Genomic DNA, 14,998 nt, shown 5'->3' with positions numbered 1-14,998 from the left:
CTCTGCTTGTGTATTTCCGGTGGATTGCAGGCCAGATACACAGATTTATATACATACACATTTGTGTGTATATGTATATACACTGTGGCATTTCTTCCGTAGAGACAGAAAATAATGTGAAAACATCGCAGAAAAATTAATGTCCATATTCAAGTTAGACTCAACCAAAGTTACGTTCACATAAAGTACCCTGATTGCGTTTATATGACCCAATATTTGGGTTAGAAAAGGGATAACACAAAAACCAACCAAATGCAGTTTTTAAAATCCCGGATAAGAGCATTTTTAGGTTTTTGTGCGTGTTTGTATGGCCTTTCACAACCAGAATAGTGCCACTATTTGGGTTTTGAAAGAGTTATGGAGTGCTTGTAACGGTGTTGCCATATCAACCTCATAATTATGGCACCCTTGCTGGAATGAAACATGAAACACGCACCAGGCAGCAGTCAACAAACTTCACTTTTTGCCTTCTTTCTGTGCTCCCTTTGAGAGCACAGTTCAAAAATTCTTGATTTTAGCTGCCCCCTCTTACGATAACAATCAACTCTGTCCCTCCTTGACAGATGTTATCAGTGTAGGCCACAGGCAGATGAAAGGATCAAGAGAAATACAGTACTGATCTGTACGTGCAGAAATGATACAAGTGAATATCCCATTTTACAGTGACTGTTGTTTATGTGACCATCACGCTTTCTAGTTTTGGTCATTATCTGTGTTTTTGTTGATTTGGTTTTAGTTAGATTTTAATTGTCATGTTTTCCTTGTGTCACTGTTGTCATATTGTCTTAATTGTCTCATCAAGTTTTATCATGTCCACCTGTGCTTCTCAGTCCAGTCGCTTGCGTTATCCAATCAGCTCATGTCTTGTGTTACTTGTTTTCCGACTTGAGTTAAGTCCTACCCAGTGGTTGTAACTTTAACTCTTGTTTTGGACCTTGCTGGATTTTGTTTTTTGAGGTACTCAAGTAGGCCCTACATTGTTTGCCTTCTTCCAATTGTTACATTAAGTTCCTGTTTTTGAAGTACACACCAGGTTTGCTTCCCCACGTTTGGGGTCCACATTAATACTGAAGCTGACAGTTTCACCAAGAAGTGGGCTGTTTTTCAATGCTTTAGGAATTATTATTACTATTATTGTTATTATTATTATTATTAATGAAGTGAAATTGCAGTCAAATGTGAATTTAATCTTTAATTTTAAATGAAACATCAGATCTGAATCAAACTTACTGGAAGACACACATGTATAATAATAATAATATAATTTTACAATGACCCTTTGACACAATGTAAATTTTGTATTGTAAGTTTCTGCCTAAAAAGCTTCAGTGACCAAAGCCGCAAATGTTCATCCTTCACGCTAATGCTGCCATATAAACGTATGATGTCAGTATATCAGTATATTTCAGTGAGCCATGCTCTGTGATAAATACTATTCATTTTCATCAGCTGATAAAAATAATTTATTGCAGGCCATTATTTCACATTTATATCCATGCACAACTGATTAATGCTTGTTCTCAGCTGCTAATGGTGGGTTGGTACAAGTTTAATTACCATCTTACTAAAGGCTACAGTCTTGTGCCACTAAGCTCAAAGTCATAGTATAAATATCAAGAATCATTCTCAATTACTTGCTGTGGTCATGACAGAATCTATTTACTTCAAACAATGCTGACTGGCCAGTTAATGGTTATGAGCCATGAAATTACATCAAGGAATATAATTAAAATGTCAATGCTACATGCAACTAAGCTTGTTTTGAACTGACATTTTCTTTTTGTTCTTTTTGCACCCATCACTTGTCTTTTCATTGTTTCCTGTCTGAACTCGATCGTGACAACATACAAAGAAAAAAAGTCCCAAGGATGTCTTGGAACACAGCTCTGAATCCATTATTTAGTCAATCAGAGACTTGTTCTTTCTTATATGAGTTGACCACTGACTGAGCTTATCCCCTTTTCAGTGTATGTGGCATTACCAAACACAAAGCACGGTGATTCAAAAAGGCAATTTGTAGTGGCTAATGGCGATTTGGTCAAGATTTCAGTATTGCTTTACAACAACTTAGTGGGGCTTAACCTCAAACAAGAAGCAGAAATGGACTCACACTCCTTTTTAAGACTAGCAGTTTTCAATCAAATCATTTGAAGGAGAGGATGGAGGGTCAATGCTGCAGAATGCAGATGACAGTAACACACAAAATTACCAAGACTTGAACAAAACATACCTTTTATTTGAGGTGAACAATTACTGAGAGGCTTCATTTGAGCTTCTAATCAACTGTACTCTGTGGAAAAAAAAAAGTGCCCCCAATTGTACCGTGGTGTGATTAGTGTCAGCTATCCATTTAGAGGACAGTTTCATTGTATGACTTTATTCCGACTGGTTCAATCATTTGTCAAAGACAGACTAAGTGTCCTTTGTAATTGAATTGTTCATTCAGGACCAAAGAACAAGTGTCACACTTTTTGGTTTGCTTAGTAATGATGTGTCAAAAAATATTAGACATGTCTTTGTGCTTGCTCTGATATGAAAGAGGCATTAAATCAGCATAATGCCACATTTAATGTTAATTTTACTGTGACTCTGATTTTAATCTCACATTTGAATAAATTGTTTCCCTTTTAGTTACTGACAAGAGTGACAGTACTAAATGTCTGCGTATACGGTTGCAAGAAAAAAGTATGAGAACACTTTCATCAGCATGAAATGGTCAGAAAATGTTACCTAATATTCATCTAAGCCACAACTGACAAACATCCTTATACTACACAAATAACTATATGTTTTCATGTTTTTTTTCTTTTCTTTTTTAAAATATATATACACTATGTAAACATTGAAAGTGCAGAGTGGAGAAAGGATGAGAACAGCTAGCCTCATGGTCTTCGGTCTTGATCTTTCATTTAGGTACCTCTTTTCCACCTATTAAGTTACTCAAAGCACTTCACGCTGACTATGCCTTTGCCTATATGGCGCAGCATCAGGAGCAACTGGGTAGGTTCAGTATCTTATTTAAGAACACTTCAACATGGTCACAAGGGATGGGAATCAAACTCATAACCTCTGGGTTGGGAGTCAAACACTACCAATGAGCCATGCTGCTCCAGAATGATTAATGTCTTCTCCAAGAGTTAATTGGAGTAAGGGGTCAAGTAAAAGTGACAAGATTGTAGGTGTTAGTTAAAGTTAAGACACACACCAGTTAAGTGTGTGAACCATACCTGGCACAAAACTGAAAAAAAAAAAAGTCACAAAAGTAATAGTGTTGCTGTTTATCACTCCATGGTAAGACAGGTTGTCTATGTAAAAGGTTTGGCGGTGCCACTACTCTCTGGAGTCTGTTGACAAAGTATGAAGTTGCAAACGAATGCCTGGATGATGCAGCACTACTGGCAAATTGTTGTGTCGAAAAAAAAATCCAAAGATGGAACACATACACGACACACAACTCAGGGTGAAGAAAAAAAAAAATCTGCAACACACCACCATCAAAACCTCATTCCAAATGTGATGTATGGTGGATGAGGCACCATGGTTTTGGCACAGCTTTGCTGCCTCAACGGAAAAATGAATTTCCATGTTAGGTTCGTTCATTATTGAAATCTTGTCTCCTGACAACAACAAACTAAACGAACAGAGAATATCAAACATTAGCATGGCTATTAAATCAATGAATTGTGGAAAAGTGTGCCAATGGAAAAGTACCCAAATGTCAAAATGTCCACGCTTAAGATACTGTCAATGTTTGGGTCAACAGATGTCTGCGAGCCTGTTTGATGAAACATGTGAAATCACAGCATCGATCTGTTTGGAGAGACACACATCAAGGAATTGCTTGAAGTGACAACAACAGACTATAAACCAGATTTGAAAAGGATTGTTGAGGCCAAGAAATGACACAAGTCCTACAAAGTATTAAGCAACATGCATGGTAAGAGAAATATTGTAAAGTATTATATTTCCATGTGTTTGTTCTGTGGGAGTCATTTTTTTTTGTCACTATCATGATGAATGATGTGTAACATTTACAGTAAATCTGACAGAGCAGAGGTCTGTGTGTGTAAGAGAGAGCAGTTGTGTGTACCCATTTGTATGATGTGACTCTTTGCAGTGGCACAATAAAAATTGCTTTTAGTGGCTTTTAGCCTCAGACTGGTTGGCCACCCCTGGTCCATAGCAACTGACATGGCAAGTGTGTCACAAGCAAAGGTGATTCCCATCAACAACCAATCTTATCCTCTTGCATTGGCAACAAAGAGGAGAAAACCTCCCCGTATCTTCCGTGAAGGTGATCAATGTCCCATCTTGCACACCTCCATCCCCAAGTTTTGTCAATTAAGAGACCAGTCCATTTTAAACGACTATTATCCCCCAAATGTTAAAATTTCAACCTTGACATTTCAGCTTTAAGTTTACAAATGACCTCATTTGCATAATGAATAGAATGCACCGTAGCATTTTCAGGCGGGATGCCAAACAACAAAATGAAAGTCAAATCAGGTTTGCTCTCCTTTGCAACAAATAAAACAGGCCCTACTATTTTTCTGTCTCATTTAGAGTTCAATCTCTTTGTACAACCACATGCTGGTTGCATGTGAATAGGTTGAAAGTTTTCAATATTTCTGTGCTGATGAATCCGTATTACACCATTTTTAGCAGAAATATCCATCCCCACATACTGGAAATTGTCAGGTTCCTCATGCCCCACCGACTTCCGTAGGGGAATCACATCAGTAGTAACGTTTGGTGAATCTGCCCAAAGGAAATCATCCACATGACATACAAGTACACCTGCAACGTTGCCTTGCTTTTTCAACCACTAGACCACCACTACAGGAACCATTTTTGACATTTAAGATCTGCACATTTGTTTACTTTCCAAAGAAACTTTTTTTCTGCCTGTTTTAAAATTCCAACATTTAACCTATCAAATCATGTGTTTAGGAATGAGCACATCAGCATCCATGACATTTAATTCAATGTTGAGACTAGGGGTGTTAAAAAAAAAAAAATCGATTCGGCAATATATCGCGATACTACAGCTCACAATTCTTGAATCGATTCAATAGGCAGCCGAATCGATTTTTAAACATCCATTTTTGATGGAAAACTATTCAACAAAACGGAGCATTAAGCCTTAATATTTAATTTCAATGCAATTTCAAAACATGAAACAGATTACAACCTGTTTGTTCAATACAGTGGCTCACAGTTATAAGACTGAAGTTTCAGATAAATAATACCTTTTCATACAAATCTTACAGTGTACATGCACAAGTTTACTGAATAGTAGGGGTGTGAATTGCCTAGTACCTGACGATTCGATTCGTATCACGATTCACAGGTCACGATTCGATTCGATGCCGATTAATCCCGATACGAATTTATAAGTCGATTGTTGCGATTTTTTTTCATTCAAATTTAGAAAATACTAATCAGTAAGCTTGTAGAGTGTAAGATTTATATGAAAATGTATTATTTATTTATCTGAAATTTCAGTCTTATAGAGGTTGTAATTTGTTTCATGTTTGAACAGCATTGAAATAAAATATTAAGGCTTAATGTTCCGTTCATATAACATTCTTCCATGCTTAAGGTGTGAATCCTAAAAAAAATAAAAAATAAAAAAAAATCGATTCTGCCGATTATTGAATCGATTCGAGAATCGCGCGATGTAGTATCGCGATATATCGCCGAATCGATTTTTTTTAACAACCCTACTGAATAGTAATTTCTAAATTTGAGTAAAAAAAAAAGAATCGCAACAATTGATTTACAAATTCGTATTGGGATTTATTGGTATCGAATTGAATCGTGACCTATGAATCGTGATACGAATCGAATCGTCAGGCACTAGGCAATTCACACCCCTAGTTGAGACCATCAACTGCTTACTTTTGTCCATCACCACTATCACAATTCAGTTATACCGATCATTGCATTGACCTGTGGCTTTGTCTGCCCTGCTGAGCTCTTTGGCTCGAAATGAGATACGTTAATTTAATTTCAAAGAGGTTAGGGTCCATCTCATTTTTAACTTTACATTGGCAGTAAACACTGGAGTGTCATAGACATTGTGTGTCATTTCACTTTGTGTCATTGTTGGATGTGCCCTTTCTCCTCTTTTAGTTTCTCTGTCACTGTTCTGTGCACTGTTCACTGACCGAACAGTTCACTACATATCGGTCTGCTAGCAATACAAACATTCTTTTTATTTTTATTTTTGTACTGTCAACATCTTGTCCAGTTTATCCATCCTGAAAATGTTTGTGTGCTTTATTAAGTGTTGAATGACGCACTCAAACAAGGATGCCCTCCACACCGCTGCCTTCCACTCTGTACTCTCTGCTTGTGGACTTCATGGCTTGTCTCATATTTTTCATCTGTTGGCCTGAGCTGCTTACGCGGTGCCCTCCTTAACCGCTCTGATTTTTCTGCTTCTGTGAAACCTTTATTTAGAAGCATGTGAATTTTATGTTTTCTCCTACCTTAGTCCCCATTGTGGTAACGTCCAACTTATCAACGAGTACAAAGCACACACCTGCTTTCCAATTCAATGATTCATTTCAGCATGTCGATATCATTTTTACCAACATATTGTCTGGTTTCGTCCAACTTCAGCAGGACTTTGTAGTGAGCAATCATCCGCTGCTACCAACATTGACATATATTTAAGAAACAAAAATATCTTTTTCAATAACTTTTAGCCAGTAAAATTGTTTCTCTTACAGCATAATCGCCAAAATGTGCATCATAATATTCTGTCTGTGGGGTAGTATGGGGTTCTGTCCTACGATTAATTCAATATAGAGAAAACAACGCTAACAGGCTCAACCAGTTAGTAAATACAAATGTTCAAATACATTGCATTCAAATACCCTGCACTGTAACGTTTGTACAGTTTCAGTAAAAACATAGTCAAGTGTTAAAAGAGAAGTGTGTCTATTGTTGTAACTTAGATGATCACATCACAGTTTATGACCAATTTATACAGAAATTGAGTTAATTCTAAAAGGTTCAGGGTTCACATTAACCTGGCAATGGGGTACATGCCACGGAAGAGGCGGGCTGTTTTTTGCACAACAGTTTGTTTCCGGTTCGGTTTGCGACGTGTGGGCTGCGTCAAAAATACTTGTGCTTCAGACTTTGTGCCCCTGGGTTGTGTGTTCGCAACCCGGACCGGAATTAAACTGATGTGCAAAATCACGCCCCGCCTCTTCCGTGGCATATACCCCATAGCCCTCTCCACGGTAATTTCGTCGGGAAAAGGCGGGACATTCTGTATAATAATTCAAGCACAGGTTGGACGATGTGACGTTCTACACCAGTGGTGTCCAAAATACGGCCCGGGGGCCATTTGCGGCCCGCTGTCCATTTTTCAGTGGCCCGCGGCATATGCTAAAAATGGCATTTGACTCAGTTAAAATAAATTAACAAAAACAAAATTGTTTGGAGATGTTCAAAGTAAGAAGGGAGGGTGTCGAAAAACACAGGTGCCATTAAAGGTTATTTTAGTTAACTAAAACTAACGAAATAACTAAAAATAAAATTCAAAAAACTATTTTATTAACAAAATAAAATAAAAACGTTTTTTAAAAAATGAAAACTAACTGAAACTACATTTTATGTTTGCAAAACTAACTAAAACTAACTGTAATTATAGCAAAAATGTCATTTTAGTCTTTGGTGTGATTTTTAGTAGATGTATTTTGATATCAACCAGAATAATGACGTTTGAAAGTATGTCACGCAGAAGTGACGTCATCTAGCAGCAGCCAATAGAAAAGCACCTTCAGATAAGGTCGCTCCCATGGTGTTTTTTAAATATTGTGCACAAGTAATACACATTTTTTTTTAACTAAAACTAATACTGAAACTAACTAAGACTAAACTAAAACTAAACATTTATTTAATAACTAAAACTAATTAAAAAAAAACTAACAGAACCACCCTCAAAACTAAATACAACTAAGTTTAAAAAACAAAACTCAAAACAAAATAAAAACTAAAATGAAAATTCCAAAACTATAATAAACTTACTGCCATATAACAAATAAATTGGTTTATATACTGTAGCGTTTTTCTAAATATGCAAAAGCACAAATAAATTATTTGTATAATTTTTAGGACTAAACACAATTTCTCTTCATAAAATGTTATGTGGCCCTTGCGTCCTTCTGATTTTCTGTATGTGGCCCTCAAATGAAAAAGTTTGGACACCCCTGTTCTACACGTTTGTTTTAACCAATCACGGCCACGGGTGAAAATTTCTTGTTCCTTGTTGTAGAAGTGGGAAAAGCACAAACATCTTACCAGCAAGACATGCACGAAGCGCCTCTCTCTATTCAACATTCAACAAGCTAACCGTGAGTAATTCTGCGAGAACAGAATTAATTGTAGCGTCCATACGTCCATGTTGGGTTTGTTTGTTAGCACCTGCGTCGGCGCTGGCTTCCTGGTTTCGTCACAGTTGCACATCCCACCACCAAACACAATGTCGCTCTGTGATTGGTCCGAACCACCAGTAGTTCGGAACATCGGTTAGCTGTGGGAGCGGTACAAGATATATTCTCCGGAGTTTGTGAAGCCACAAATACTGCGAGAATTCATCTTGTGAGAGCAAGGTTAGGTTCACATACCTGTTGCTTTTTCTGGAACGGTGAATGAGATATATGAGGAAAGTCTGTTTAATTTGTTTTCTTCAAGGCTCCTCACTAGCTGTTTGTAAGTACAGAACTGTATGTACATTTAAGCCAATGTGGCGAATACACATGATCAGCATGACAGAGTAATGATGGATTTGTTATTTGACAGGGGGTTTAGAAGCTATATAAGGTCAGCCATCTGTCAATGCATTTTCTATACTGTTTGCCCTCATTACTGTTGTAGATGAGCTGGAGCCTATCCTAGCTGATTTTGGCCAAGAGGTGAGGTACACGTTGGATCAGTTGCCAGCCAATCCTGGGCATGAAGCCAAGAAAACAAAGCAAAACAAAAATTGTCTTGAAATGTGCAGCTTGACCATTTTAGCAAAGTTTCTATAAGCATGGCTCATAATTCTGATCAGTGGTCGTAGCAACATGTCAGCTGACTTTTGATATGACTTGCAGTGAAATACATTTTATTCTCCTTCGAACCATGGAACTGTTACAATGAAGCCGAAGCAATACCGATCACCTTGCCAACAGGCGCCAACTGTAAGCTGCACGTCGATCTGGGAAGGATGAATGGGCCAGTCGTCTGTCACCAGGTAGGGATCATACGTCACTCCATCCACGTAGAGTGTCACCGCTGGAAACTCCACGTTGATGACGTAGTAATGCCATTCCTTGTCACAGATCTGGCAAAAAAAAAAAAAAAAAAAGAGAGAGAGACGAGGCATTATAAGTGGAAGCCACACTTGACACTGTATTTCAACGGTATACATCCCACACATTAAAGGAAGCCTAGTTATTGATTAGCATGCCTGATTCACGTTTTTGAGGATCGGGGTTTGAATGTTGCCACTGGACTCCCGGTGTAGAGATTGCGTACGTACTACCATAATCGAAAAACATGCACATTTGTTTGATTTGATATTGTCTTTTAGCTTAGTTTTTGCCTTTTATTCAGTTTTTTTTCTAGTGTTTAACGGTTTTCTTTTATTGTTTAAACGTATTTATTTGGTAGTTACTCAATTTTTAGTTCCAATGTTTCCTCATGGGGGAGCCTCCACATTGGGAGGGATGCCTGGTTTCTCCCCGGGAGGTCATCCCGGGGGCCCCTTGGCCCCAGGCAGCTGTGGCTAGCTTCAGTCTGTGTGGAGCGGGCTGCGGTCAATCTGGGCCGGCGGTCTCTGGGATGACATTGCTCCCTGTGGTGGTTGGCCGTCATCCCTCTCAGTGTGGATGAGCTCCTCCTGGGTGCCTTTCCTCACGGGGTTCTTCTGTGCTCCACCATGTTGTGGTTTGCGTGTGTGTTTGAGGGTACGATCATGGGGATATGGGGGGACGGATGGGTTTTTCTTTTTATTGTATTATCAATGTTTTAATTGTTCAGCACCTTGAGTTGCATTTGCATGCACAAAAGGTGCTATATAAATAAAGTTTGATTTGATTTGATTGAAGATTATAAATCGGGAGTGCCCAACAAGTTGATCGCCGTCAACTGGTAGACCGTGGACTGCTACCAAGTTGACTGCAAGCTCCCTCGATGACCTGAAGCACTTGTGGCTCAAGCCAAACAGGGTTTTTACTTTCTGGACCTGGATTTGACACCTCTGCTGTAAAGCAACATTGGGGCTGGTTTCCCCTCCCCAGTAGAAGAGTAAGCGAGCCCACACTTGTAATGCGATGACAGGATGATGCTGATTGCAATACATTAGCGTTTGACCCTCTTCTGAGGAAAGCTCGACTGTGCCACTCATCTGCATGCTTGACCATTTTTTTGACCATGTAATTGATTTCACAAGCACCCTCATGCCTGTTGTTTATGTTTTGCATAATTTCTGTTTCTGTTTTGCCACAGTAGTGCCAATACTAATCGAGCTGTGCGTCACCTCTTCCTCTCAGCTCCTCTCATTGAATGTGGGTCTGGCTCTGAACACTTGACCCTGGTTGACCTCACTGTGCGCATGCAAGCACAGCAGATGTGAGTTCTAATCAATGGAGTTGCTTTTGGTTGTGTGAAGCATCCAACTTGGTGTGATCTTTCGCCACTGCTGCTTGACACAGAACATCAATATCTGTAGTTAGTGCTGAGACTGAATGTACGATCATGATGGCATCAGGATCGATAACAGTGAGACTTTTTTTTTAATTTGGAGGTTCAGTGCAAGGTCGCACCTTGCGTGTCTGCAGTTGCCTTCACACTGCCTTCCTATTAAATTGGTGCATCAAAGGCGGAACAGTAGAGCTGGGATTTATTTGTCCATCTCCTTTTGACGGAACTCACGAAGCGGAACATGGCAGTGTCTGAATTGTCCATTCACACAGGCGTAACGAGATGATTGAATTAGTGGTGATAATTACCTTCACCACAAAGGAATCTGGGCAGTGAGTTTCAGGTGTTAAATTTCATAGTCCACCAGTTACGCCTCTGATACAGCCTCAGAAGACGGTACATTCGTGGGGCGTACTAAACCCTCTAAGCCTGTGTCACTATCTTCTACACAGCTAACTGGGCGGAATCTGTGTTTAAGTTCGAGGTATTTGTGATGCAAGACATGAGACCAAGATTATTTCAACACTTTTTTTCACAATTAATTTGACCTAACTGTAAAACTGAAGTCATTTTTTTTTAAAATCCTCTTGAGATGGGAAGTAAAAATAAAAAAAAATATTAATAAAAACTTATTTATTTATTTATTTATTTATTTACAGAAAAAAGTACCTCATTTGTAAAACATCACTCCCTAATCCAGGCAAGGCCCTTTGCATAGGCAAACTAGGCAGTCACCGAGGGCGCCATCTAGTGGAGGGGGCGCCAAATTGCAGGGCAAATAAAACACTTTTTTTTTGTTTTTTTGCCTTTTTTGCTATTTTTTTTCCAAGTCCAAGTATTTATAGAGCCCTTAATCACAAAAGAGTCCCATGCCCTCAGTTGACAATTATTTTTCCTCAAAACATTTACAAATGAAAAGGTCCAAGCCCTCAGGTGCTGCATTAAGAAAACGGCGAAAGGAGGAGGAAAAACGGGCCCAGGGTAGAGGCATGTATGTCAGTCAATCATCATTGTTTATAAAAATAATCGTGAAAATAGCGTAAGCTTCTTTGCTTGCTTGAAACTCGGATCTTCTGATCTTATTTTAAAAAAAGAACACATTTTTGAGTCAGATTTAAATAATTCCCACATATTATAAATATTTGCGCCCACAAGATTTGTAGTCCAGGTGACTAAACAAAAGCTCAGAATTTAACGAGCAAGAAAAAAGGCTTGCATAAACAAGTTTCAACTGAAGGTTCAAACATTGAAACTTTGTTATACTGTATGTTCAGTTTTCAGCAGATGATATCAAAGTAGTAGCTGAAAGCCATGTAAGTCTTACGAAAGCAATAGATCACTATGTGAGTGTTTATTTGTGTGTGTGGCGTGCTCTAGTGTCAGCGATTCACAAAAGCAGATTCCAGGAGGATGCTTTTGCCTTAATAACATACAGCACACCAGCAGTTGTTTGCACACACAAACATCAACCGAGCAGCAACTTGTCAGCAAAAAATCTTCAAAGCTAAAAGTTGGTGTTCAGTAGTGAATCTCCATCTACTTCTTATGAGAGCAAAAACTTGTGTATTCCCTGATTACTTCCCTGAGTGTCTGCCTGATGCAAATTGACTGACGGAACGGGCGAACGAAATAAATAATCCTGCAAACAAAGGAACGAGAGGACCGATAACAACCAGAGGACAAAGCAAAGAGCGAATGAGAGACAGAGCGAGAACAAAAGCTGGCACATCAAAGATTTTTCATCATCTCTTGGGGCACTTGGCGGTGAGAAGAAAACAGAATTGCTATCTGCCCACCTCCATCTCACCATCTCACTCTTTTTCGTTTATCTGCTCGCCTTTCCTCAATGCTTGTCTCTCTATTAGAACCTGCTGTGGCAGCGGTTGCCTCATATCCTTTGGAGTTCAAAGTCTATCTGCACCCATCCTACTAACTTAAGAGGGGAGATGGATAGGGGAGATAGGAAAAAAAGATAGATAAGGTGGTGTGAGACGAAAAGGTTGCGACACGGATGGATCGGGGTAGAGTGCAGATGGGGAAAAAAAATGAGGAAAGAAAATTGCTAAATAAAATTATTAGAAAAATAACTTTTCCAAGATATTGGATAAAATTCCTGGAATAGAAACATGAATATAACGTACAGTATATGTACTCAAATAGTGCCTCACATCTAATAGAGGGTACAACCTGATTGAGCTCTCACAAAGACTTGCACAATAGTAGCAACATGATGTAGAGCTAAGCAGAACACCCTCTATTTATTATTACAATCCTTGAAAACTTGCTAGTGTAACAGATTGTAGTTAGCCTTATGTTAGGATTTGTAGTCGTTACATTTGACGAGCTAACAACAACATATTAGTTTACAAATACAATTGGATTTTTAAGGGTTGCAACTGAATACGTTGACACTGGACAGCTTTATTCGGAAACTTGATCAATTTGGCTTTTGGAAATAGAACAGAAAATAAATCAACTTCTATGGTCTGGATATTTCGTGTCAACCAACCACCTACAGTTTGACAACTCTTTACTTTTGAAGAGGCAAAAAAATAAATAAAAATCCTAAAAACTACACCATCAAATTCAATGGAACACTGCTGGAACAGATTCTGTGATGCGCTGTGATTGGCCAATCTATATTTTGGGGACGTGGTTAAGTGCCACAAATTTCTACACCAGCTCAGTTGTCTTCTATTCTGTGTTTATCCTATAGAGTCTATTGAGTCTAGTGGTTCGCAAATGGTGGTACGTGTACCGCTGGGGGTACAGGAAGGCACTCCAGGGTGTACACAAGATTTAAAATACAGTTAAAAAGCAGCATTCATGCACAAATCCTTTAAAAATAATGTAAATATTTCAGATTTTTTTCTTCTTGTTTTGCTGTTTAGATTCTAACATGGGTGTGTAGAACTGCACACGGAGAGTGAGAGAAGAAAATGAGGAACATGATTTGGAGGGAGAAATTCAAGAGGGTCGAACGTTTGAGTCTTATTAACAGAGATTGATGGGCAGTGGAAACAAGGTGACTTTTAGAAGTGGCAAGGATGTGAGGTTAAGGAAAAAAGGGAGAAATTTACTGGAATTGCAAAGTGAACATTGAAAAAAAATGACACACTTTTTACCAACATTTGAGCAGTTGCATTTTTGAAACATGTCAATTCGTGCCCTTGGTAATTTCATTTGGTGGGTCTTTGATATAGGTCTGATTAAAGAGTATCTTTTCCCATTTTATAATTGTAGAAAAAAAACACAAAAAGTGTCTACATCCTCAACTGTTTCAACATGCAAACCATTACCAGGCCAATTATTGTAAGAACCCAAATTGGCAGCGTGCAAGCACATAATTATGAAAATAGAAGACACAATTACATGCGATCGATAGGGCAGCATCCGTTCCTGGTGTTTCTCCTCTGTGTGTTTGTGTCAGGGAGATATACTTGAAGGTGACTATGAATTACTGAATTGAAAAAGGAGCTAATTAGTGTAGTAATTATATAGCCGCTCAAAGCTGTGACAGAAGTCAAATGACTTCACCACCAGCTCAGAATTGCTACCCCACATCCACAAACCTACAATTGGCAAACACAATCACATCCGTAGGACACTTTGTGTGGCCATTTTAGTGACACAGTTCTTATTCAAACTTTTGACCCTGGTTGAACTTACTGTGCAATATTTAGTACATATATTTCCAAACATCCACTCTTTGTTCGAAATGTTTTTGTCCTCCTGCTTTCATACTGTATACTTTAAATCAGAAACCAACCATCCAATTATTAAGTAATTTCACTTTTACATGGTTACCCCATTCAGGTATTCACATAATGATGAGAGTGGTGAATGCATAATGCACCACATATACAATGGAACGAAGACTTGTTTTTTTTTGTTTTTTTTTCATTCATAGAATATTGCAGAGTCTCAGACATGATGGAAGAAAGAAAAGACATGCTCCTTAATAAGGACATAGTTTCACATGTAGGTGCACTCAATTTGTCCAGTTGTCGAAGTTGCTTGTGGGAATGATATTAAAGCCACAAATTGGTATGCACATTGTACATATTTTGTGACCACAAAGTAGCCTAATGTGGCCTCAAATTGTGATATTGCATGCACATTATACCTATCTTCTGCGATTGGTTGGCAACCAGTCCAGGGTGTCCCCCGCCTACTGCCCAGAGCCAGCTGAGATAGGCGCCAGCAGCCCCCGCGACCCTTGTGAGGAATAAGCGGTCAAGAAAATGGATGGATGGATTATACCTATCTTGTGGCCACAAATGAGTATATT

General features: G+C 38.7%; 2 protein-coding genes across 3 annotated transcripts in view; one reads left to right on the top strand and one right to left on the bottom strand.

Moving 5' to 3' along the window:
• The window catches only part of LOC144033188 (calsyntenin-2-like), a 239,778-nt gene that overhangs the window by 30,761 nt on the left and 194,019 nt on the right, over positions 1-14,998 (bottom strand). For both annotated transcript variants that reach the window (XM_077541104.1, XM_077541106.1), the window contains exon 9: positions 9,184-9,346. In XM_077541104.1, coding sequence (XP_077397230.1) covers positions 9,184-9,346 — 163 coding nt within the window. The remainder of the gene's footprint in view (positions 1-9,183; positions 9,347-14,998) is intronic.
• LOC144033191 (SPRY domain-containing SOCS box protein 4-like) overlaps positions 1-14,998 on the top strand; it is a 76,575-nt gene that overhangs the window by 46,198 nt on the left and 15,379 nt on the right. Inside the window, exon 7 of the mRNA XM_077541119.1 lies at positions 3,764-3,937. The gene's annotated coding sequence lies outside the window, so the exon portion shown is untranslated. The remainder of the gene's footprint in view (positions 1-3,763; positions 3,938-14,998) is intronic.

Source organism: Festucalex cinctus, chromosome 13 (assembly GCF_051991245.1).
Source record: "Festucalex cinctus isolate MCC-2025b chromosome 13, RoL_Fcin_1.0, whole genome shotgun sequence".
Classification (NCBI taxonomy): domain Eukaryota; kingdom Metazoa; phylum Chordata; class Actinopteri; order Syngnathiformes; family Syngnathidae; genus Festucalex; species Festucalex cinctus.
The sequence above is the reverse complement of the archived record's forward strand: the minus strand, read 5'-3'. Positions and strand labels throughout refer to the sequence as shown.